The 23,505-nt window shown below is 48.3% G+C and overlaps 1 protein-coding gene and 1 long non-coding RNA gene across 2 annotated transcripts in view; one reads left to right on the forward strand and one right to left on the reverse strand.

Annotated features, from left to right (window-relative positions):
• Positions 1-1,172: 1,172 nt before the first annotated feature.
• On the reverse strand, positions 1,173-5,667 carry FZD7 (frizzled class receptor 7). Its single transcript, XM_003925644.4, has one exon. It carries the CDS (start codon positions 4,865-4,867, stop codon positions 3,143-3,145), a length of 1,725 nt encoding a protein of 574 aa, XP_003925693.1. The 5' UTR covers positions 4,868-5,667; the 3' UTR covers positions 1,173-3,142.
• Positions 5,668-7,172: 1,505 nt separating this feature from the next.
• LOC141584557 (uncharacterized) overlaps positions 7,173-23,505 on the forward strand; it is a 68,258-nt gene continuing 51,925 nt past the window's right edge. Inside the window, exons 1-2 of the long non-coding RNA XR_012517651.1 lie at positions 7,173-7,617; positions 18,951-19,042. This is a non-coding gene — a long non-coding RNA (uncharacterized LOC141584557). The remainder of the gene's footprint in view (positions 7,618-18,950; positions 19,043-23,505) is intronic.

A 23,505-nucleotide genomic window follows, 5' to 3' on the forward strand; every position in this document is an offset into this window, starting at 1 on the left:
CCACGGATGCCAGGGAATGAAGCCACTGTATTAGAAAAAGCCAGGAAATAGGCACCGGAATTAAAGAGAGGTGAGTGGAAAAAAAAATTCTAGTAAGGCTCATAATTAGATGTATTAAAATGCCTTTTCATTCCCCTAAGGGACTGTTTCATATCAAAGTTTCTGGAGAGTGAAGGCGTCCCTGACTAATCTGATTCCAAAGTCAGCCTCTTCTACAAGAGGAAAGAATAGCTTCAGTGGCTTCAGAGGCCATTCCAGGGTCAGGCATGGAGTTTATTCCTGCTGGAGCTGCTGAGTCATTGCCACCTTGGGAGCAGCTTGACCTCTGCTTTGGTTTACCTAGAAGGTAGAGGGAAACCTTCAGCTGAGAACACTCCACCAGCAACGCCTCTACTCTTATCTGGAAGTATCCACTGACTTGCACTAGCACCTGAACGCAAAGCATTTAAAGATTACCAATCTATATAAATTGTATTAGAATACAAAAATACTGATCAGTTAAAAAAAAAAAAAAAAAAAAGAAATCAAACACCCAAAAACTCACTGAATTCTTCACAAGTGTTTTGATACCAAAACACCAATCAGTTTAAAACAAACAAACAAACAAACAAAAAAACCCAAAAACCCATACACCCAAAACTCATTGAATTCTTCACAAGGGAAACACTACCAAAAATGCAGCAAATATCAAAAATATCTTTTAGTCCTTTTCAAATATGGATTTCATCTCCTAAGGGCAGTAAAATCATGGATCAGACAGCACTTCTCTAAAACAGATGCTTATTCAATACCTTCAATAGTCATCTAAAGCAGGCTGTAAAAGGGCTTAGGGGTGCGTGTGGTGGGGTGGTGTGGAGGAAGGCAGGAAGCAGCAAAAACAGGAAAAAAAATTAAATGACAGTCAAGGCATTCATTATACTCTGTATCTTAAAGGCAGGAAGAAAAAAGACCTCAATAACATATATCATTCTCTTTCATGGGGACACACCCAGTGGTGTCCCTCCATACTTTTTCCCCATACTTTCCTTCTTTGGTTTAATATTACAGGAATAGTAAACTGAATAAGTGTTCATTTTGTATTAAAAAATTTTATTTGTGATCTGTACATGTGATAAAGTGGGGCTTTGTTGTAGACCTTTAAAGGCAAAACAAAACAAAATCCAAAGTAAAAATGTATAAATACAATATATATTTTCTTACAAAAATGGGAGATTTACAAAATATACATACTGTACTTATCTCTATTTTACAAATTTCACATGCACTTAAAAGATACAGCACAAAAGATGCCAAAACCTGTGTAGTGAGAGTTTTAAAAATCTGACAGATGAGATAGTTTTAAAGGTTGAAGAAACACAAGATCGATATTAACTTTAATGTAAAAAAGCAGTTCCACTCAAGTGAACATTACATATATAAAGTAACGTGTACACTTTACAGTACCCTCTGATTGGCATTTAAAAACTGTTCTAAGAAACAGGATAGTGTTTCAAGATTGGAAGGTAGTGTCAAAGGTGGGGTAAAGGTTAGCTCCCATGATTCTCTGCTCTGCTTTACCCCATCATGCAAAAGAATCCGAGTTCTATTACAGAAAAAAAGTATGTGATTTAAGATTAATAAATTTAAGTCTTCCAGCACATTTCAAAGAACTCCAGAATCACTTTGAAGTTTACCTTCTTTTAATGACTTTCTTTAAAGATGGGGCCCATGGTTGGAACTTTCCTCTTCATTCACTATGGTATCTGCTGATCACCTCCCCATGCAGCCACACAGAGAGAGGGCCAGCTTACGCATGACGTTTTATAAACAGATTGATGGAACCAAGAAAACAGGACAAAATGGCTCTATGCTTTTTTTAAAATTAACTTTCCTTTATTATGAGGCTGAAGGCATTATGCTTTTTATCTTGAAGGATCCAAATGGGAGAAAAAAAATAGAAAGGAAACCTAAATATAGGCTTATAGCAAGAAAAAAAAAAATAAAGGGAGAGATTTCCCTGAATATTTTAAGAGTCTGTTGGATCATGTGTTCTGAATTAAATATATTTAAAACAACAAACCCCCTTACATTTCCTTTAACGAAGTCAGAACCTCATATCGCAGTGTGATAGCACTTGCTCTTCACTTTTCCTTAAAAAGGAATGTTTATCTCAACCAAATTAACCACCAAAGGGAAACCTCAGATTTGCGCTGCTTTGCCTATAAAAGTTGCTGTCTTCACAGTTACGCCTTTCCACAGGGAGACACTTTTGTTTCCTCTTTTGTCTCTTACAACAAAGACATGGGGGAAAATGCATTCCTGTTTTGAAAAGCAACAAGTCATCACTTCTTTTCAGGGTATTAGACCAAATAAAACACCCGTCTTTCTGCCTCCTGCCTTCCCCAGAAAATGAAAAAGTAGCAGAAATACCTACTACACATCTCCTTGGCCTCATCTCAAAATGTTATCCTCCTTTCTTTTGCGTCCTCACATTAGGATTCTAGCAGGCAGGCCGCCCAAGACTTCCAAATGCTTATTTTACAAGACTTGAAAGGAGTAAGGAAGCAAAAACAGGCGAGAGTGGGCAGGGGAGGAGAGACCGTAATGTCTGGCCCTGGAAATTAACCCACCTGGGCTCCAGTTTGGCCCCAGTGAAAAGAGATTATGGTTTGACCACTGCTTGACAAGGACACCACAGGAGGCCCTCCCTCTTGCCAACAAAGCAGCCACCGCAGACAGAGCAGTACCTTTCCCGGGGCCTCACAGGGGACTGGACAGGCCACTTGCCCTGAAGCAGGGGGATCACTCACAGCCCCCGTTCAGCCCCGGAGCCAGGAGAAACTCACAGCAGTCTCTGCTGGTCTCAGCCTTCTCTTAGGCCCAAGCTGGCCAGTACCTTTCACGATTCACATCGTCGTTATCATCATCATCTTCCTGTAAGTCTTTGCCTGAAGTCTTTTCATCCAAACCGATTTCCACCCAGGTCTCCTTTTCCAAATCACCCCTCGCCCCAAATATGCAAACAACTTCTCATTTCCAGGTCACTTCTCAGTAGAGGGGGAGAAGGTTACAGAAACAGGCCCCCACCAAACAGGTCTTTCCCTACTGTGCCTCTTCTCTCGCAAGAGGGTAGGGGGTGGGAAAGGTGGGGAGGGGCCGGGCCTCATACGGCAGTCTCCCCCTTGCTGCTGTGGCTGAGTCTGTGGTAGAAGCGGCGCCACGACTGCAGAGTCTTGCCCGACCAAATCCAGAAGCCAGTGGTGATGCCCACGATCATGGTCATCAGGTACTTGATCATGAAGACGGTGAAGTCGGGGCTCATGGGTGGGAAATGGCCGGGCGGGCAGGGCACAGCGTAGCTCTTGCATGTCTGCAGGAGCCAGGTGCGCTCCCAGTGCTCGCGGAAGGCCTGCTCGTAGAAATAGCAGGCCAGCACGATGGTGGCGGGCACAGTGTAGAGCACGCTGAAGACGCCGATGCGCACCATGAGCTTCTCCAGCTTCTCTGTCTTGGTGCCGTCGTGTTTCATGATGGTGCGGATACGGAAGAGAGACACGAAGCCGGCCAGCAGGAAGGACGTGCCGATGAAGAGGTAGACGAACAGAGGTGCCAGCACGAAGCCTCGCAGCGCGTCCACACTGGACAGGCCAACGTAGCACACCCCGCTGAGCAGGTCCCCATCCACCTGGCCCATGGCCAGGATAGTGATGGTCTTGACGGCGGGCACGGCCCACGCGGCCAGGTGGAAGTACTGCGAGTTGGCCTCGATAGCCTCGTGGCCCCACTTCATGCCGGCCGCCAGGAACCAAGTGAGCGACAGAATGACCCACCAGATGGAGCTGGCCATGCCAAAGAAGTAGAGCACCATGAAGAGGATGGTGCAGCCCTCCTTCTTGGTGCCCTGCGCCACCGTGCGGTAGCCATCATCCGAGAAGCGCTCCACGCACACGGCGCGGTCCTCCAGAAGGAAGCCGGCCACGTGTGCCACGGCCACCATGAAGTAGCAGCCCGACAGGAAGATGATGGGCCGCTCTGGGTAGCTGAAGCGCCGCATGTCCACCAGGTAGGTGAGAACAGTAAAGAGCGTCGAGGCGCAGCACAGCACCGACCACACGCCCACCCAGAGGCGGGCGAAGCGCCTTTCCTCCTCCTTAAAGTACATCAGGCCGTTGGCACGGCCGGGTTCGCACGGGGCACCGCAATCGCGCTCACCCAGGAAGCGGTAGCCCAGGTAGGGGGGCACCTTGAGCTGGCGGGGGCATGAGAAGGGGAAGGCGGGACGCCCCCTGCCATCTGAGGCCCCCGGGGGCAGCGCGGTGTAGGGCAGGTCAGGCAGGTAGGGTGCGGTAGGGTAGGCAGTGGGGCCGCCGCCTGGGCCCCCGGAGCCATCCGACGTGTTCTGGCCCACGCAGATCTCGCCCGCGCCGTGCACCGGGAAGTTCTCGCAGCGCAGCCGCTCGGGCCACTGGAAGCCGAACTTGTTCATGAGCGCCTCGCAGCCCTGGCGGGCGCGCTCGCACAGGGAACGGCACGGCGGGATAGCCTGATCTAGCACGGTGCACACGGGCGCGTACATGGAGCATAGGAAGAAGCGCAGTTCGGGAGAACACTGCACTTTCACCAGCGGGTAGAACTGGTGCACCTCGAGGCCCGCGTCTTCTTGGTTCGTGTGGCCCAGCAGGTTGGGCAGGATGGTCTGGTTGTAGGCGATGTCCGTGCACAGCGGGATGGAGATGGGCTGGCAGAAGCCGTGGTCCGGCACGGAGATGCCCTTTTCTCCGTGGTACGGCTGCGCCCCGGCGCCGGCGGACAGCGCGCCCAGCAGCGTCAGCACCAGGGCGCAGAGGCCCAGGGGAGAGCGCGAGGCGGCTGCGCCGGGGCCCCGCATCGCCGGCCGTGGGTGCAGCGGTGCTCTCAGCCCGAGGAGTGCGACTAGGCGGTTGGGAGAGGCTTGGATGCGGGGAGGCGCCGCCGCGCCCGGCTCATGGGAGTCCTCCAGGCGCCTGGGCCGGGCCGTGGGCGGCGGGGAGCAGAGGGCGCTGTCGCCCGGGTGCCCGCGCCGCGGGGGCGGGGGCGCCTCCACCGCCTCCGCCCGGCAGTCGCAGGGCCGCCAGGGGCCCAAAACTCGTCAGCCTGGGTTGGGGGCGCCGAGGAGGGCCGCTTCGCCCTCCCAGCGGGCACCTAAAGAAGCGGCTCCCTCGGCGCCGAGGAGCAACAAGCGGCTCCTGGGACCCTTCAAAGTTTGCCCAAGTCTCTGGACCCCCGGCACACGGCAGCGCGCACGCCCCCCGCGCCCGGCCCGGCCCCCGCCTGGAGAACCCCCGGCGCCGCCGCCCTCTCGCCCCGGCCGCCGCCTCGGCGGTGCTGCTCCGCCTCCTGGCCTCGAGGCTCCGCTCGCCGCCGCCTCCTTCGCCTCCTCCTCCACACCCCGCTCCTTCTTCAGCCCCAAAAGCTCGGCCCCAAGTTTCAGCAAAGGCCGGCTCTCGCTGAGTCCGATCTCGGCCCCGAAGCCGGGAGCGCGGCGAGTTCCTTTGGAAATCCAGTCACACTGCGTCCGAAGCCGCGCGGCGCCAGTGCCCGCGGCCTGGCCCCGGCCCCTCCAGCCCCGCGCAGCCCCAGCCGCGAGTCCAGGCGCCCGCCGCCGCCGCCCGCCAGGAGGGAGCGCCGACTAACGCCTCGGAGTCGCGCTGGTCGCCAGAAGAAGCGTCGGGCTCACAGGGTTCCGGGCCGGCCCGCCCCCTCCCCTCCTCTCCCCCCATTCACAAACCACTCTCGGGGCGGCCCCAGGCCCCGGCGGCCCAATGGCGGCCTTTGTTTTTTCGGCGGCCGCCTTCGGATTGGACGGAAGTCGGAAGGGGCGGGCGCGGGAGCGGCGGAGGCGGTGTCCTCGGCGCTCAGGGCGGATTCCTGAGGGGAGGGGCGGGGGACTGGGAGGGAAAAGTTAGGAAAAACTTTTACCCTGAATTCGCTCAGGGGGGAAAACGCACAGAAAGGGAATTTGCTTCAGAGATTCGTTTCTCTTCCTGGTGCGCTCAGATGCGCATTCCTGAGCAAAGGAGCCTTCACCAGTGGCGTTTGCGGGGAGCGAGGACCGCGCAGCGCCCCTGCGGGGAAGAGACGTGACCCCGAATCGCGTTAGGGCTGCAAAGCTGGCTCTGGCTCGGCTTTCGTGTCGCCGGGTCCTCCTGTGGGGTTTGGGACGGGGCGAGAAGGGGGTGCGCCTTGCCGATCGCTTCTCTCCCCCCGGAACCAAACAGTCCACGCGCAGCCCCAGTCCCCAATCCCCTCCCCCAAGTTGTAAAAAGGAGGAGGGGCCGCCTCCTAGGAGAAACCCGAGTCGGGCGGAGGGGGCCGAATGACGGCGGGAGGAAGGGCCGACCCCTCGGAGGAAGGGCCCGGAGCGCGCGGGGGGCGCGGGGGGCGCGGGCTCCGGCCACCCAGCCTGCGCGCACGGCCTGGAGTCTGGGGAGCTGGGTTGGCCGTAGCGAGGTTTTAAGGAAACGAAGACGTCGTTGAGAAGACTGGTTCTAGAAGTAACCTGAGACTGAGCGCCCAGGAACACTCTGTACGACGCGCCGCGCGTCTTCGGTGGCCCCGTGTGCCTTGGTTCTGCGGCATTTGGCCTTTAGGGATCCCATCTTCGTTGCAGAAGGAACCATTTGATCCTCCATTTAGAATCTGCGTAGAAATGTTTAAATGCATCTTAGAAGCCAGGGCATTGGCTAATTAAAGGGTTTTCAAAACACAAAGGGGGGTTATCCTTGTTCTCGGCTAGGGTTTTCTGATTGACAAACGTTCTTTTGTTCTCGGTTAAATCTTCCTCTTGCGCCAGGCGCTGGGCGCTCACGCGCGCTCTCTGGTTACTCCTGGAGGGGTCAGAAGTCACCAGGGGGCCTCTCCTCTCTCTCCGGGCTACCAGGAATATCAGGAATTCCCATGCAGGAAAATGACACGTTGAGAAGGAAAGGAAAAAATCAATCAAACCATCAGTTACTCCTCTTCCTCCTCCTCCTCCTCCTCCTCCTCCTCCTCCTCCTCCTCCTCCTCCTCCTCCTCCTCCTCCTTCTCTCTCTCTCTCTCTCCCTCTCTCTCTCTCTCTCTCTCTCACACACACACACACACACACACACACACACCCTATGCTTTATAAAACGTTATTCCTGGTCGAGCGCTTCTGCCTCAGCCCCGGGTGCTGGAGCTCTGAGCCATTTCTGATAAGGTTGAACCTTGGCAGAAGTTGAGGCTTCCCGTGCGCTTCTCCATCAAGAAAAAAACAAAACAAAACAAACAAAAAACCCCCCAAAAACAAAAAGAAAAACCTCATTCTGAAATCAAAGATAGTTAAAATTGGGTTCTCTTCCATGGAAGACTTTGGCTTCCTCTGTTTTTCTTTATTTATTTTCGATCACTGAAGTTTGCTTGGAATCGTTCCTTCCAATTCACGGTTCTTTGTCGTCCTCTGCTCTTGTTAACAGGTCCAAAGGGCGGAAGGAAGCCTTTGGGCCAAGGCAGGGTGTTAGACTGATCACATCCTCCATCCGGCCCTCAGCGGGAGTCGCCTTCTCCTTCTAAGCATCAGTTTCGCCCTCCCTCCCGGACCCGTTTTTCCCCGCCTTTCTTTGGGACGTGTGCCTGAAGGTAATACGATATTTGCTTTTAAAATGTTTCATTCCTTCTTTGTGTTTTTTAAAGGGCCCCTCTTTTCTTTCTAAATTATTATTCCTATTACCTAACATCGGGGAGTGTTGATCTTCGGTTGAAATATGTTGTTTAAAGACAATGCTGCTGCTTTGCTTTGTCATTTAAAGTATGTGTGGTGGGGGGTTAGATTCCTTTTTTCTCTCTGTGAGCTTCAGGATATCCTCCTTTTCTAAATCAAATTTTCATGCTTATTCATCAGGCCACAGATCTAAGTCATCTTTGCTTATTGAGGAAGAAATACCAAGCACTGTCATCAAACAAAATGAAAACCGACAGGATAAAATACTGTTTCAACTGCAACTAAAACCAGTTTAGCTGATGAGCTTCTACTCTCCGTATTAAAACCCCAGACAGCTCTGATGTTAGGCAATAAGGATAATAATTTAGAAAGAAAGAAAAATAAAGAAAGCCCTTAAATCAAATACAAGGGACAAATGAAATGTTTTTAAAGCAATCTATGCCTGAGATGCAGAAAAACCATCCCAGATGGAAAGTGTCAGATGTGAGCCCTCTTGCTCTGTCCCAGGCAAACAAGTGCAAAAAGCAGAGAGGCAAAGCCAATTTTTTTTTTTTTTTTTTTTTGAGACGGAGTTTCGCTCTTGTTACCCAGGCTGGAGTGCAATGGCGCGATCTCGGCTCACCGCAACCTCCACCTCCTGGGTTCAGGCAATTCTCCTGCCTCAGCCTCCTGAGTAGCTGGGATTACAGGCACACGCCACCATGCCCAGCTAATTTTTTGTATTTTTAGTAGAGACGGGGTTTCACCTTGTTGACCAGGATGGTCTCGATCTCTCAACCTCGTGATCCACCCGTCTCGGCCTCCCAAAGTGCTGGGATTACAGGCTTGAGCCACCGCGCCCGGACTAGGCAAACCCAATTTTTAAAAGAGATTGTTTTGTATTAAAAGAATTTTAGCCGGGCGCGGTGGCTCAAGCCTGTAATCCCAGCACTTTGGGAGGCCGAGGCGGGTGGATCATGAGGTCGAGAGATCGAGACCATCCTGGTCAACATGGTGAAACCCCGTCTCTACTAAAAATACAAAAAATTAGCTGGGCATGGTGGCGCGTGCCTGTAATCCCAGCTACTCAGGAGGCTGAGGCAGGAGAATTGCCTGAACCCAGGAGGCGGAGGTTGCGGTGAGCCGAGATCGTGCCATTGCACTCCAGCCTGGGTAACAAGAGCGAAACTCAGTCTCAAAAAAAAATAAAAAATAAAAAATAAAAGAATTTAAAAAAATCCATCCAAAATTATTCCCCAAAATAAGAATTTGCTGTCTGTGAGAGGGGAGCTCTGGCTTTCCATGCCTTGCCTGGTATAGAATGCTGTGATTTTAAGGAGTTAAGTAATAGAACGGAGAAGATCAGAAAAAGTAAGTTCACAATGTAAGGGGCTAATCATCTGTTTTAGGTTCTATGACAAATGAATGTAGTGACGTTTGTTTATATTCTGTCCAAGATCAATTTAATTTTCTTTCCCAAGCAACCCCTTCCACACCCAACTCCCAAAGCCACTAACTGGTATCTTCTTGGGAGAGCCAAGGATGGAAAATTTTGTAACTATCTGCAGCAAAATTTCCAATTGTCCCTGCCCTTTAAAATAACAAAAGCCTTTATTTCTTCACATGTAGTCATATGGTCCCAAAGAAAAGCAATGCTATTCATTGGCTCCAGTTTTGCAAATGCTACTTATTTTGGCCAAGTCCCAGGTTTATCTAGTTGAATTACATTCTGATGTCAGGCCAGATTTGAAAATGGCCGCCTTCATGTGCCCCAGTCCTGTGGTTGCAATGAAGCTCCCACTTCAAGAATTACTCGTGCAAGACCAGAAAGGGCAGCTTTTAGCACATGCTTTCCATTCTGGCCTCTCTTTTACTAGACAATTTTGACATGATAACATGGAGAACTTCAAATTTCCAGTTGCCAGGTTGCCCGGTTGCCCCTGAGTTGCATTCATTTTTGTTGGGGTGTTGGAGCATTCTAAAAATGGGAATATTCTTATCCCTAAAACCTTTTCAAGGGTTATGAAATTTAGAGATATCTAAGTTGAAGGAGGACCATTCAATAATCATGTTAGATGTGTAGGCCCTATCTTGTAGAGATGATTTATACGGTAAATTCAGTGACTGATTCTGTTTGACTAACACTTCCCTTGTTGGTTGAGAGGGGTTTTTGTGTTTTTGTTTTTTGAAACCCTTGCCACTCAGGCTGGAGTGCACTAGAGTGATCATAGCTCACTGCAGCCTTGAACTCCTGGTCTCAAGTGATCCTTCTACCTCAGCCTCCAGAATAGCTGGGACTACAGGTGTATGCCACCGTACTAGGTTAATTGAGAGTTTTTTTAAATAAGTTGTCTGTTGTGTGATCAGGGTGTTGCTCAGGGCTGCAGTGGCCTCAGTTGCCATTGGAAGACCCACTTCCAAACTCACTCATGGCTATTGGCAGGCCTCAGGCTCTCACTAGCTGTTGGCCAGAGACACCAGTTCCTTTCGATATGGACTTCCCATAAGGCCACACGTAATATGGCACCCTGCTTCCCTCACAGCAAAGGCTCAGGGAGTCCCTCTGAGAGTGAGAGAAGGAGGGAGGGAGGGAGGGAGGGAGAGAGAGCAGGAAAAAATGACAATCAAGATAGAAGTCACAGTCTTTCTGAACCTAATCTGGGAAGTGACATCTTATCACTTTTGCAATATTCTATTCACTAGAAGCAAGTCACTAGATCTTCCCACACTCAAGGGGTAGCGGGGATTACACAGAGTGTGCAAAGCCATTGGAGGATCATAGGGAGCCATTAGAAAGGCTGCTTACTACAAGGGCTATTCATTTATTCATTCCTAGAGTATTATGAAGATGAGGCAACACAGAGAAATGACTCTTGGACCTCTGTCCTTGGGGCGTCCAGAGAAAGGGTCCCAGATAAAAATACAGTGTTGACTGGTTATGATGCCACTTGCAGATGTTAGAGTCAGGACCGAACCCTAACTCTGGCCAACCAGTTTTCCTGGACTCGAGGGAGACAAATCATAAAGGAAGTTGATTAATAAAAGATCATGAGGCCAGGCACAGCGGTGCATGTCTGTAATCTCAGCACTTTGGGAGGCTGAGGCGGGCAGATCATGCGGTCAAGGGATCAAGACCATCCTGGCCAACATGGTGAAATACCATTTCTACTAAAAATACAAAAATTATCTGGGTGTGGTGGTGCATGCCTGTAGTCTCAGCTACTGGGGAGGCTGAGGCAGGAGAATCGCTTGAACCCAGTAGGTGGAGGTTGCAGTGAGTCAAGATCATGCCACTGCACTCCAGCCTGGGCAACAGAGCGAGATCTATCTCAAAAAACAAAAACAAAAACAACAAAACAACAACAAAAGACTATGCACAGTTCTGGAAAAACCATCCAAATGTAGAGCCCTGGCCATTCTGGGGAGTCAGATCTGTACTCAAAATTTAGAGCATTTGGACCATAGTCTATAGAAGGTGACTTCAGCTATCTGGGTTATGATGTAAAAAGGACCTTTGGTAATTGCTACTCATGGCTCCAGTGCGGGTCTGCACGGTACTGACATGTGGGAAGGATGTGGAGATGGTTGGTACAGACTGGTTTAGTTCTGCCTTTCGCTATTGACTTCTTGTCCTGCCTCAAGCCCAGTTACTTAACCTCCCTTGCTCCTCCAGGATATCGTGACAATTCATGAGATAATATTTATGAAATGCTGTGTGATCCATAGGCAAAAAATCATCAGGGCAGAATCCTGGTTTAGTTGTATGGATACAAATCTTAGGGATCAAATAAAAGGTGAAGTTAGCTGCATATTTTGGGGCTCTGGCTCTGCTGAGGTTGTAATTTTTTTTATAGTGGTATGCTGGTAGATGTTTAACAACTGACTCTCCAGGAAAAAAGCCCTGATCTGTACATTTGCCAATTTCCATGGTGTAAATAATGCTACCATGGCCGATTTCAAGCCAACATGATGTCAGTGAACTTCGTGTTTGGAAAAGATGCACATAATTGGCCCCACAAGCCCCTAAGAGCTTGTCCTGGCGTGCCACTGGGGTGCTAGAACTTACTATCTTCAGATTCGTTTGAGCATCAAAAATAGTTATTTTTTAAAAATACAATGACTATCATTTGTAAAGTTCTAAGTGCTTTAGGTACAGTATCTCTAAATTCATAAGAATCCTGTGCAGTTCAGGGTATAACTTCTTTTCCATAGTAGCCAGCCTGAACTAAAACTTAGGTCTGTATAACATTTTTCACTTCATACTGCACTGCTACCTGATCTCTTTTATGATAAACGCTAATTATTTTTATTTTTCATATGTCTGATAAAAACCTATTCCAAAATTTAGAGAAGCCCCAGAATTTCTAGGCTGAGATGTACCAAGCCAAGGTTAGTGATGACCCCTTGAACATTACACCTAATTCAGGTTTCAGACCAAGTTGGAAGAATCTGTTAATTTTCTCTCATTACCTAAGGAACAATTTAATTCCATTGCTGAAACTGCACTAGTGGGCATTTAGATTGGGAGATTTGGGAGCCCTACTCCTGCCCCATAGGGCAAGTGGGAAACTTGCTGTGTATATTAGGCTCTTTCAGTAAAAGAATTTTATCAAGCCATGACAGTCAGCAGAGAGCTAGGAGGAAAAGCTGCAGGAACCAGACTCAAGGTAGTAATGAAAGCTTCCAGGAACCCTCTGGAAGGGTAAACATGGAACTAGAGCAGTAGAATACAAGATCGGTTGGTCGGCCGGGCGCGGTGGCTCACGCCTGTAATCCCAGCACTTTGGAAGGCCGAGGCGGGTGGATCACGAGGTCAAGAGGTCGAGACCATCCTGGTCAACATGGTGAAACCCCATCTCTACTAAAAATACAAAACATTAGCTGGGCATGGTGGCACGTGCCTGTAATCCCAGCCACTCAGGAGGCTGAGGCAGGAGAATTGCCTGAACCCAGGAGGCGGAGGTTGCAGTGAGCCGAGATCGCGCCATTGCACTCTAGCCTGGGTAACAAGAGCGAAACTCCGCCTCAAAAAAAAAAAAAAAAAAAAAGATTGGTTGGTCATCAGAATCACCTGAGGAGTAAATGAAAAAAACAAGAAAAACATTTTCAGAAGCCTGAGCTCTACTTCAGATATGTTGAGTCAGAATCTCTGGTGGAGGACGTGGGGATTCAATTTTTAAACACTCACTGGGTGATTCTTTGGAATCAGTCAAGTTTGGGAACCACTGAACCAGGCTTATATTCCATAGTGGTACACTGTGTCACTGATACCTTATAGCAGGCCTCCCCAGACTTTTTACACAGGGGGCCAGTTCACTGTCCCTCAGACCGTTGGAGGGCTGCCACATACTGTGCTCCTCTCACTGACCACCAATGAAAGAGGTGCCCTTTCCTGAAGTGCGGCGGGGGCCGGATAAATGGCTTCAGGGGGCCGCATGTGGCCCGAGGGCCGTAGTTTGGGGATGCCTGCCTTATAGGATGCCTGTAGTTTCACTCTTATCACCCAGGCTGGAGTGCAATGGCGCGATCTTGGCTCATTGCAACCTCTGCCTCCTTGGGTTCAAGCGATTCTCCTGCTTTGGTCTCCCGAGTAGCTGAGATTACAGCACCTGCCACCACACCCAGCTCATTTTTGTATTTTTAGTAGAGATGGGGTTTCACCATGTTGGCCAGGCTGGTCTCTAACTCCTGACCTCAGGTGAGCCACCCACTTCGGCCTCCCAAAGTGCTGGGATTACAGGTGTGAGCCACTGTGCCTGGCTTGATGCCTTCAGTTTTGCACAAAGTTCTCACTCTAGTTGATTACTTTTTGAACCGAAGGATGGAAATACTAAGAACCAAAGGGAGTGTCACATGTGTGAGGGGTGTGTGTGTGCATGTGTGTGTGTGAGAGAGAGAGAGAGAGAGAGAGATGGTTGGATAAATGTTGCATGGTATGATATTGGGTCTGGGTCCTTATTTATGAGTCTTGACAAGGTCACAGTGGCTATTCTGAAATGCAACAGCTGCTACTTCCAGAGTTTGCTTCATAGCATTTCCTTAGACTGACCTTGCCATCTGTGTACCTTGTGCTACATGAATCCTGACCTAGGGGATTGAGTCTGGAGTAGATGATGTGACCCAGCGATGAGGTTGTCTGGCATGAGACTTCTGTCTAATAGTTGTGCCTGTTGGATACTGAGAGGCCACCTAATCGGATCCTTTCATTTGGGGGTCTGAGTGTAAACTATGCTGGCAGAAGCTGGGAAGCATTCAGTTAGAAGGGAACGAGCAGAAACTAGGACGCAGTAGAAGCTTGGAGGAAGCAAGAGCTGTGAGGCAGTGAAGTGCGTAGAGACAGCAATTAGATGCTGGCAGTAGGAGCAGAGGAAGGAAAGACAGCAGAGCAGTGGCCTTTATGGTAGAAAAATACAGAAGGAAGGAAGGGAGGAAAGAAATAAAGTAGAAAGGAAGGAGACAAGGAATACCTCTTTCAGAAGAAGACAAGAAGACAAAGTCCTGAGAGCTGTTTCCTGGCTTGCTTCCTTCCCTCAGAATTCTACCATCCCTATGAATGAAGCCGCCTGACTCCTTGTTTGTTACTAAAGAGAACCTTACTAACAACAGTGCCAGGCTTAGAAAAGGGTGAAAACACGTGTCTCTTCCAACTCTCCTGGAGCATGTGCCCATAGTGGCAGAAGACTGACCACAGAGGGTCAGCACTAGCCTAGGAGAGACGTCCACTCAGGGCTGATTAACAAGGCTCGCTCAATGACCTGGATAAAGAACTTGAGAATATAACTTCCCAGGGCTGTAACTGACATCAAATTGACTGTGATTGCAAAAGTGTTACAAGAATTATCTGTAAAGGCCCTGGAGACGTCTTTCTCTTGGGGAGACATCTTTCTCTTGGGTTGTTTTGAGAAGTGCACTAAAGAACATAAAGTTCTTAGCATGGTGTGGAGGCTACTAGTTGTCCCCTAATATCTGTTCCCGTCTTCTTCCATTGTAATAAAGCCCCCAGTCTTCAGATGAACATATGACCAAATAGAATAAGAATCGAATTTTTCGGCCTCGCTTATGGCATCCACTGAATTCAGGCCATGGGTTGTCAGCCAAAGATTTGTGTGCAACTTAAAAAGAGTGGGGGGGCCGGGCGCGGTGGCTCAAGCCTGTAATCCCAGCACTTTGGGAGGCCGAGGCGGGTGGATCATGAGGTCGAGAGATCAAGACCATCCTGGTCAACATGGTGAAACCCCGTCTCTACTAAAAATACAAAAAACTAGCTGGGCGTGGTGGCGCGTGCCTGTAATCCCAGCTACTCAGGAGGCTGAGGCAGGAGAATTGCCTGAACCCAGGAGGCGGAGGTTGTGGTGAGCCGAGATCGCGCCATTGCACTCCAGCCTGGGTAACAAGAGCGAAACTCCGTCTCAAAAAAAAAAAAAAAGAGTGGGAACCCTCCTTTCCTCTCCTGACAGCTGAAACTCCTCGATCTGTTGCAGACCGTGAGGTGACATTGGGTCGAGGCCTGAGTCTCTAACACAGAGGTGCACCATGCTAGCCTGGGATGGACTCTCTGGATTTCTCGAATATGAGATCAAAATAAACTTCCATCTTGTTTTAGCCAACATTGTTTTAGATTTTCCTGTGCCTCACAGCCAAGCCTAATCCTATTTTATCACGATGTACCTGGCTCATGGTAGCTACTCATCAAATGTCAGTTTCTTTTGCCACCTTTCTTTGATATTACTCTATATTCTCTTCAGTTATTTTGGTGCTTTCTTACTCCACCTATTTCTTTGAAAGGTCTTTGAGAATAGGAACTATACTAAGATTCTCTTCTTCATCTTTCACAAGGTAGACGTTCAATTTGTGGCATCAAATTGTGCAATTCATCAGTCAGATGAAGTTCAGTGAAAATAAAGACCTATACATTGCAGAGATACAGGATGGTGAAAGGCTAGCTCGGGATGAAAGACTTCAGAATCCTGACGGACCACAAGCTAATCAGGCGCCAACAATCACCGCTATTGTTTTAATTTATTTGTGTTTAGAGACAGGGTCTCACTCTGTCACTCAGGCTGGAGTGCAGTGGTGCCATCGTAGGTCACTGCAGCCTGGAACCCTCTGGGCTCTATTGATCCTCCCGCCTCAGCCTCCCAGTAGCTGGGACTACAGGCACATTCCACCATGTCTGGTTAATTTTAAAATTTTTTTGTAGCGACGAGGTCTCTCTTTGTTGCCCAGGCTGGTCTTGAATTCCTGGGCTCAAGCAATTCTCCCACTTTGGCCATCCGAAGCGCTGGGATTACTGGGATGCCCATGGTGCCTGGCCCTACTATTGCTTTTAAATTTAACACATAAATTTGGCATGCGGAAAGTAAATGAAGCTGTGTGAAGGAACCAGTATGAAGAGTAACCCAAAGAAGTTAAAAAGGTGACTCTCAGAGGGGTGGTAGAAGGCAGTCGTAGAGAGACACTTGTTAAAAAGCCTACTTTCTGGGCCCCACTCCTAGACAGTCTGTTTAAAAGCTCCTCAAGTGAGTCTACTGTGGAGCCAGGATCCAAAATAGCTAGTGAGAAGACAAGTTGAAAGTTTGTTTCTCTTGGAAAAATATATGAAGTCATTTAACTGTCTTCCTACGTGTATGAAAATTTATTTTGAGATGGCTGTGGTACATTTCTCTCTCCAGAGGAACAGAGAAAGACTTCAGTCACAACCAGGGAAATGAGAATTCTTGGGGTCCAGCCACTAACTCCCTGGTCTCCGGCAAGTCAGTGCACCTCTTGAGACTGTGTCTGTAAATGGTAGAACCCAGGCTTTGTGATCTGGCTCCGCTCTGATCGCCTATGGCTTTATCTGGGGGCCCCTCGCCTAAGCTAGGACTTCCAAGTAGGGACTTTATTGTCTTCGCACGTCCTGTGGCAGGCTCCCAGTGCACCAGCCAGGCCAGCAAGCAGCTCACAGCCTGTGCCCACTTGTGCTGAGAAGGCCGGGCACGCGATATCCTGAGTGCTCCCTGAAGGGCCACTTGGCCATGGCTTTTCCAGCCTTTCACATTTGCACTGAGCCCCCTTTTCCCTCTCCCTTTCCCTGCCTCCTCCTCATTATTCTAAATAGTACTTTAAGCTCTAGAGCCGGGCTCTTCAATTAAGGTGTAGACAAAATGGGTTGACTCCACTTGATTAAAAACTCTGTGAATGGGAAGCGAACAGAAACCTCAAAACATTTGCCTTTCAAAGCCAGAAGAGGGGGGAGAGAGAAACTGTTATGTGATCTCGAATTTGCCAGATGTCAGCTTAGAGGGGCCTAAAGAATTCCTAAGCCTTTGTTTACCAAATCCTTCCTCGGAGCCTCAGTGAACCCAGAGGCTGTGGCTACCTTGCCGGAGAGGCCACAGAAAGGCCAAAACTGAATGGGAAGGGGCAGGGTGGTAGGGGTGGGGGTGGGGAGAGGTATTTGAATTTTGTTTTTTCCACTTAATTATCTGGGGCTGCTCTTGGAGAAATCGGTTCTCTTTGCATTGGGAAATTAACCCTTAATCTCCACAAATGAGGGCAATCAACCCATTTACTAAATAAACACAGATCATTGCAGACTGGCTCCTCTTTGTGATTTAATTTGAGAATGGCTTCACCTGAGGGAGGGGCCGAGGCGTGGCTGGCCCTGAGGAACCTGGGAGGAACCTGGTAGGTTCCCCTAAGGGAGGTGGCGGATGGAAGAGGTGGTTAAGAGAGGGTGGAGGGACGAGTTTGAGACTGAAGAGGGCTTTGAGATTTCCTTTTCGTGAGTGAATCCGAGTCCCTCCCCGGCTCGGGTCTTACCTTCTGAATTTATTTGGAGCCTTCCGTTGCATGCTGTTAATTTTGGCTTTGAAAGTGTAAAGCCGGTTAAAGCAACTTTTACAAGAATGTTGGCTATCGGAAGCCTCTGGGATGGGAACAGAGAAGCCCTTTATTTCTTAGCTAACTTTCTCATTAATATGTTGAGGAATCTCTCCTTGGCTTTTAATTCCCTGCCTCAGTCACCAGTTATTTTGTTTGTAGGTAGTCACAGAGATTATTTAAATCCACACAGTCACACTGCAGCAGGGCACGGTGCCAGCAGCAGAGTGCGTTCGGTAAATGATTGGATGAATGGGGTAGGTACAGCTCAAGTTAAAAGGATGTAATTCAACCACATGGTCTTCGTTTATTTTTTTAAAAATGTATTTAGAGTCATTATATGTCAGGCCCTGTGCTGTGTGAGATGTGGGGAATGTGTGGCCCCACCACCAGGGATCTCATAGTCCGTCTTCCTTCCTTCCTTTCTTTCTTTTTTTTTTTTTTTTTGAGACAGAGAGTCTCACTCTGTCACCCAGGCTGGAGTGCCGTGGCGCCATGTTGGCTCACTGCAACCTCTGCCTCCCAGGTTCAAGTAATTCTCATGCCTCAGTCTTGTCAATAAATTGGGGTTACAGGTGCGTGCCACCATTGCTTGGCTAATAAGAGATGGGGTTTCACCATGTTGGCCAGGCTGGCCTCTAAGTCCTGGCTTCAAGTGATCCGCCCACCTTGGCCTCCCAAAGTGCTGGGATTATAGGCATGAGCCACCGAATCCACCTCGAGCTTATCGCCTAGATTGACAAATGAATCTGGTTTTCTGCAATGGCCTCGAGTTAGTCTCAAAATTATAATGGGAGTTTGGTCTGAGCTAGGAGCCAGCCTATCCTGTGATTTAAAAATGAAAGGCTAGGCTGGGCATGGTGGGTCACACCTGTAATCCCAGCAGTTTGGAAGGCCGAGGTGGGTGGATTGCTTGAGCCCAGGAGCTTGAAAACAGCCTGAGCAACATGGCGAAACTGTTTCTGCCAAAAATACAAAAATTAGCTAGGCATGGTACAGCATGCCTATAGTCCCAGCTACTCAGGAGGCTGAGGTGGGAGGATCACCTGAGCCCGGGAGATTGAGGCTATAATGAGCTGTGATTGCACCAATGCACTTCAGCCTGGGTGACATAAATAAACAAATAGGAAGGGCTGAGTTGGAAAATAGTTCAGGGATTGACTTTTTTTATAAGTGATCTCAGACTCCAGTCATTCATTCCCTTTATTTTGGGGGGTGAGGGGGAATGACTTCAGAAAACTGAAGCCCAAGATGGTAGAGTGCATTGTCCAAGGGCTGGACAATTCACAACAGAAAGAACTGGAACTCAAATCCACAAGTTTGCGTTCCAGGGCTTGTGTTTTATCCCAGAACCTTGCACATAAGTGTTTATTCTTTCTGCTTCCTCCCCACCTCACGTTGGAAACAGCTTGTATGAGCTCCAGAGTGAAGGATCCAAGTGTCTGGCTGGAGTGAGGGGCTTTCGAGGTGGCTTGTGACCTGGAGACCCACAGAAAGCTGGTGAGTGGGGCTTGCTGTCCATAGTCCTAGACAGCTGGACCTTGTCAAGAAAAAACTGGAAGGGGGTTACGGAAAGCACTGTGGGCATCCAGCCTCACCCTAGAGGCTGGGGAGGGACCTGGCTGTGCCTGCTGGCTGTTTGTGCTGGGGAAGGGGCTGTTGGCCTGTTTCTTTGGCTTCCAGCAGACTTGTGAAGAGCTGCTACCAAAACAGAGGGCTTTTGAAAACAGCCCCGGAGGCTGGAGGGGAAACATTTAGAGAAGAGATAAACAAAAGAAGCGACAGACTTCTCACTCTAACAAAAGGGGCTTTGGTTTACCTGTGAAACTTCACTCCTCCTCTTCCCCTAGCTTAAATTTATAAAGCCGGTCCGTGGCTCCAAGAGATTACCTGCTATTTTAAAGCCCTAGTTCTGAGGAGCATATTGGTCTTGCTGTGTTTTGGCACCCAGGGTTGGTGATGTCCTGACTTAAATTCCAGCTGAACGGTTAAGAGTAAGCCGGCTATCTGACTCTGGTGTCTGGTATTAGCCATGTTGTTACTATTTTTATTAACAGCTAACATTTATTGAGTGTTTTCCATCAGGCACTGTGCTAAGCCCTTAACCTTCACTCCCTGAGTCTTCATCCTCACAGCAGCCCTTAGAGGTGGCTACAGTTTATTCGACCCATTTTACAGTTGAGGAAACCAAGGCGTAGAGAGGTCTAGGGTTACACAGGTAGTAAGTAAAAGAATGGGATTTTTTTTGAGAATGGAGTCTCACTCTGTCACCCAGACTGGCGTGCAGTGGCACCATCTTGGCTCACTGCAACCTCTGTCTCCCAGGTTCAAACGATTCTTGTGCTTCATCTCCCCAAGTAGCTGGGATTACAGGCATCTGCTACCATGCTGGGCTAATTTCTTATTGTTTTAGTAGAGATGGGGTTTTACCATGTTGGCCAGGCTGGTCTCAAACTCCTGATCTCAGGTGATCTACCTGTCTCAGCCTCCCAGAATGCTGGGATTACAGGTTTGAGCCGCCACGTCCAGTTTAAGAATGGGACCTTGGATTCAGCTCTCTCTTTGAAGGAAAAAGTCCAGGTGTGGTAGCTCACGCCTATAATCCCAGCACTTTGGGAGGCTGAGGTGGTTGGATCATGAGGACAGGAGTTTGAGACCAGCCTGGCCAACACAGTGAAACTCTGTCTTTACTAAAAATACAAAAAAAAAAAAAAAAAAAAAAAAAAAAAAAGCCAGGTATGGCGGCAGGCACCTGTAATCCCAGCTACTCGGGAGGCTGAGACAGGAGAATTGTTTCAACGTGGGAGGTGGAGGTTGCAGTGGGCCGAGATCACATCGTTGTACTCTAGCCTCGGTGACAGTGCGAGACTCCATCTCAACAACAACAACAAAAAAACAAACACACACACACACACACACACACACACACACACACACAAACTTGTGGGAAGGAAAGAAGAACAGGGAAGAAATTTAGCCTGCTCCTAACAGCAGGAGCCCTCTGTGTATGTCTGGCCTGGAGAAGGCTCGTAGAGAGCAAGTAGACAGGATGAGCTGGTGTTTTCTGTGAAAGCCTCCGTGAGGATGTGTTTCTCTCTACCTCTGAGGCATCCACCTGTCCCAGAGAATATCACAAGACCAGGATGTTCATGGGATGCTGCATCACTGTAAGGTATATAGGATGTTTCTTCTGGAAACAATCTTACATTTCTCTTCTAAGAGTGTCAGAGTTGTTTCCCATTCACTATTTTGAAAGCTCTTAGTTTTGGTATAGTGGGGACTCCTCTTTCTTCAGAGATGCAGTTTGATGATATTGGTGGAGAGCCTAGGTTTGTGGATTTGAATACTTGTTCAGTAGCTTGTTAGTTATGTGGCTTTGGACACACTTCTTAACTCCCCTGGGCCTCAGTTTCCTCATCTGTAAAATGGTGATAATATTTAATAGTAGCACCTGCTTCATAGGATTGCAAAGGTCAAATGAGATAATACAATGTACTTAGTACCCCACCTGTTACAAATGCTCAGTAAGGAGTGATGATTATTGGTAATGGTTTAAAGAGGCAATTTGATCAGGGCAGATGGGAGCTAAAGTTTCTGGTTTCTCAAAAGGTTGCCAGCATCATCTATGCCCGGTTGAGAGTGAGAATATTGGGGAATGGCAGGGCCAGAGGAAAGTCACATTTTCCATCTCTAATATTTCCAATGCACAAACACGCTGAAGAGATGGAAGTTTGTAAGTTGCTGCAGGCGACAGGAGCTGCTGGAGAGAAAGCTTTCTTTTCCAAATCTGGATGCTTATACCCCATAGAAAAGATATTCTGGGCATCCCATGTTTATTTCTACCCATGTCCTTTTTAGGCATAGGTCTTTCAGAAACAAAAACTGTGCTAGGTATAAATAAAAGAAGAAAAAATTTCTTTTTCAGTTTTAGGCAATATGTACACAGTGTTTATCAACATGATCATAATCTTCAGAGGAGCTGACCTTCTGATGGAAAACAGGGAAAAAAAACCTTAAGTTCCAATGGCACAGTTTTTACCGTGTTCATCTTTGCTTTATTTTATGGCCCTACCCATTTCATTTGGGATACAAGCCAATTCAAAATGCCCTATAGCTCATTTTAGATTTGCGGAGCCTGTGGAACCCTGCCTGTTTTTGCAAGTGGAAGGGTCAGAAGCAGTTATTTGCTGCACAGCAAAACCCTGGCAGACAGCATCTGCATCTACATTTTTTATTTTTTTTGAGACAGAGTCTTGCTCTGTCGCCCAGGCTGGAGTGCAGTGGTGCAATCTCGGCTCACTGCAACCTCTGCCTCCTGAGTTCAAGAGATTTTCCTGCCTTAGCCTCCCAAGTACCTGAGATTACAGGCACCCGCCACCATGCCTGGCTAATTTTTGTATTTTGAGTAGAGACAGGGCTTTACCGTGTTGGCCAGGCTGGTCTTGAACTCCTGACCTCAGGGATCCCCCCACCTTGGCATCCCAAAGTGCTGGGGTTATAGGCATGAGTCACTGCTCCTGGCCTAAAACATATTTTTATTTCCAAGGATGATTTGGACTAGACGGTGCTTAATAAATATTTGTGGAATAAAAACATTGTTTTCTACTCTACGCAGTTATATTTGTTGGTTTAAAAGAGTTTTCCTCCTTATAATTTCTGAAAGCTTAAACACTGAAGTTTATGTGTGTATGGAAAATAACAATTATAGAAGTTGAGTCCAGTCTGCCTCCCCGACTATAAGCCCCTGTTGCAGTGGTCCGCATAGGTATCACTATGGCCCCCCCCTTGAATAAATCTGCCTTACTATCTTTAAAAACACATAAAACCCCCCAAAACCGGTTAATTATAAAAATGCTGTTTTATGTTGTATTAAGTAAAAATGGGGGCCTCTCTTTTCTGAGTTCTATAACCCCAGCACTTTGGGACGCCAAGGTGGGGGGATCCCTGAGGTCAGGAGTTCAAGACCAGCCTGGCCAACACAGTGAAGCCCTGTCTCTACTCAAAATACAAAAATTAGCCAGGCATGGTGGTGGGTGCTTGTAATCTCAGGTACTCAGGAGGCTAAGGCAGGAAAATCTCTTGAACTTAGTAAGGGCTTGAGCACCCAAAGGCCTAGGACATCATCTTTTTTTTTTTTTTTTTAAAAAAAATACAGATTCTTTTGGTAAACATAAAACCCTTACAATTGCCCAGAAAGTCAAATGTGTTTTTTATCTGCATGTTTTAGATGCAGAAACGGACACTTAGAGAGGCTAAATAACTTGCCCAAGATCATGGAGCTAGTAACTACTGGGGCTGGGATTTGAACCCAGATCATCTGGCTCCAGAACCGGAGGTACCACTTGATCACACTGACAAGTGTCAGGCGTGTACACCACTAGCCAACACACAGTTCTGGCAGGAGAGATCTCAGCTCTGCTCCAACTCCAGGGAGAGAGGGCTTTCTTTGCATGTTCCCATTTCATTTTTTGGACTGCTTTAATTGTTAGAAAGTCCTTCATTATATTGAACTGAAATCTGCCTCCCCAAGGCTTTCATTGATCTTCACAGTACAAATTTAATCCCTCTCCCACACAGCCGCCCCTCAGATATACGTGTGCCACTCCGCCCCCATGTCTCCTCCCCCACCCTGTTGGTGGGAACACTGGAAATAGGCCCTCTCAAGGTTCTAGGCCCCCACTGTGGATGAGACCATGGGGAGGCTAGCTGGGGTTTATGTCAGAGGCGGAATGTTAAATCAGGTATTGCCAGTTGTTTGCAGGTAATGTTTAGAACCCTGGACAAGGAATTTCCTAGGAACTAGCTAAGAATGGCTCACCATCCTTGAATTATACACTTCCCTATAACACGGACATTGCCGTACGATGGCGTTGGTCCTGAAAGTGGTGAGTGCAGGGAAATAGCAATGACTTGAGCTCTCTGATTGGTAGCTGAGTCTTTATTCCAACCTAATGAGTTTCAGT

Source organism: Saimiri boliviensis, chromosome 5 (genome assembly GCF_048565385.1).
Source record: "Saimiri boliviensis isolate mSaiBol1 chromosome 5, mSaiBol1.pri, whole genome shotgun sequence".
NCBI classification, from domain to species: Eukaryota; Metazoa; Chordata; class Mammalia; order Primates; family Cebidae; genus Saimiri; species Saimiri boliviensis.

Coding starts and splice junctions, on each gene's coding strand:
- FZD7 (XM_003925644.4), bottom strand. CDS start 4,867: ATGCGGGGCCCCGGCGCAGCCGCCTCGCGCTCTCCCCTGGGCCTCTGC.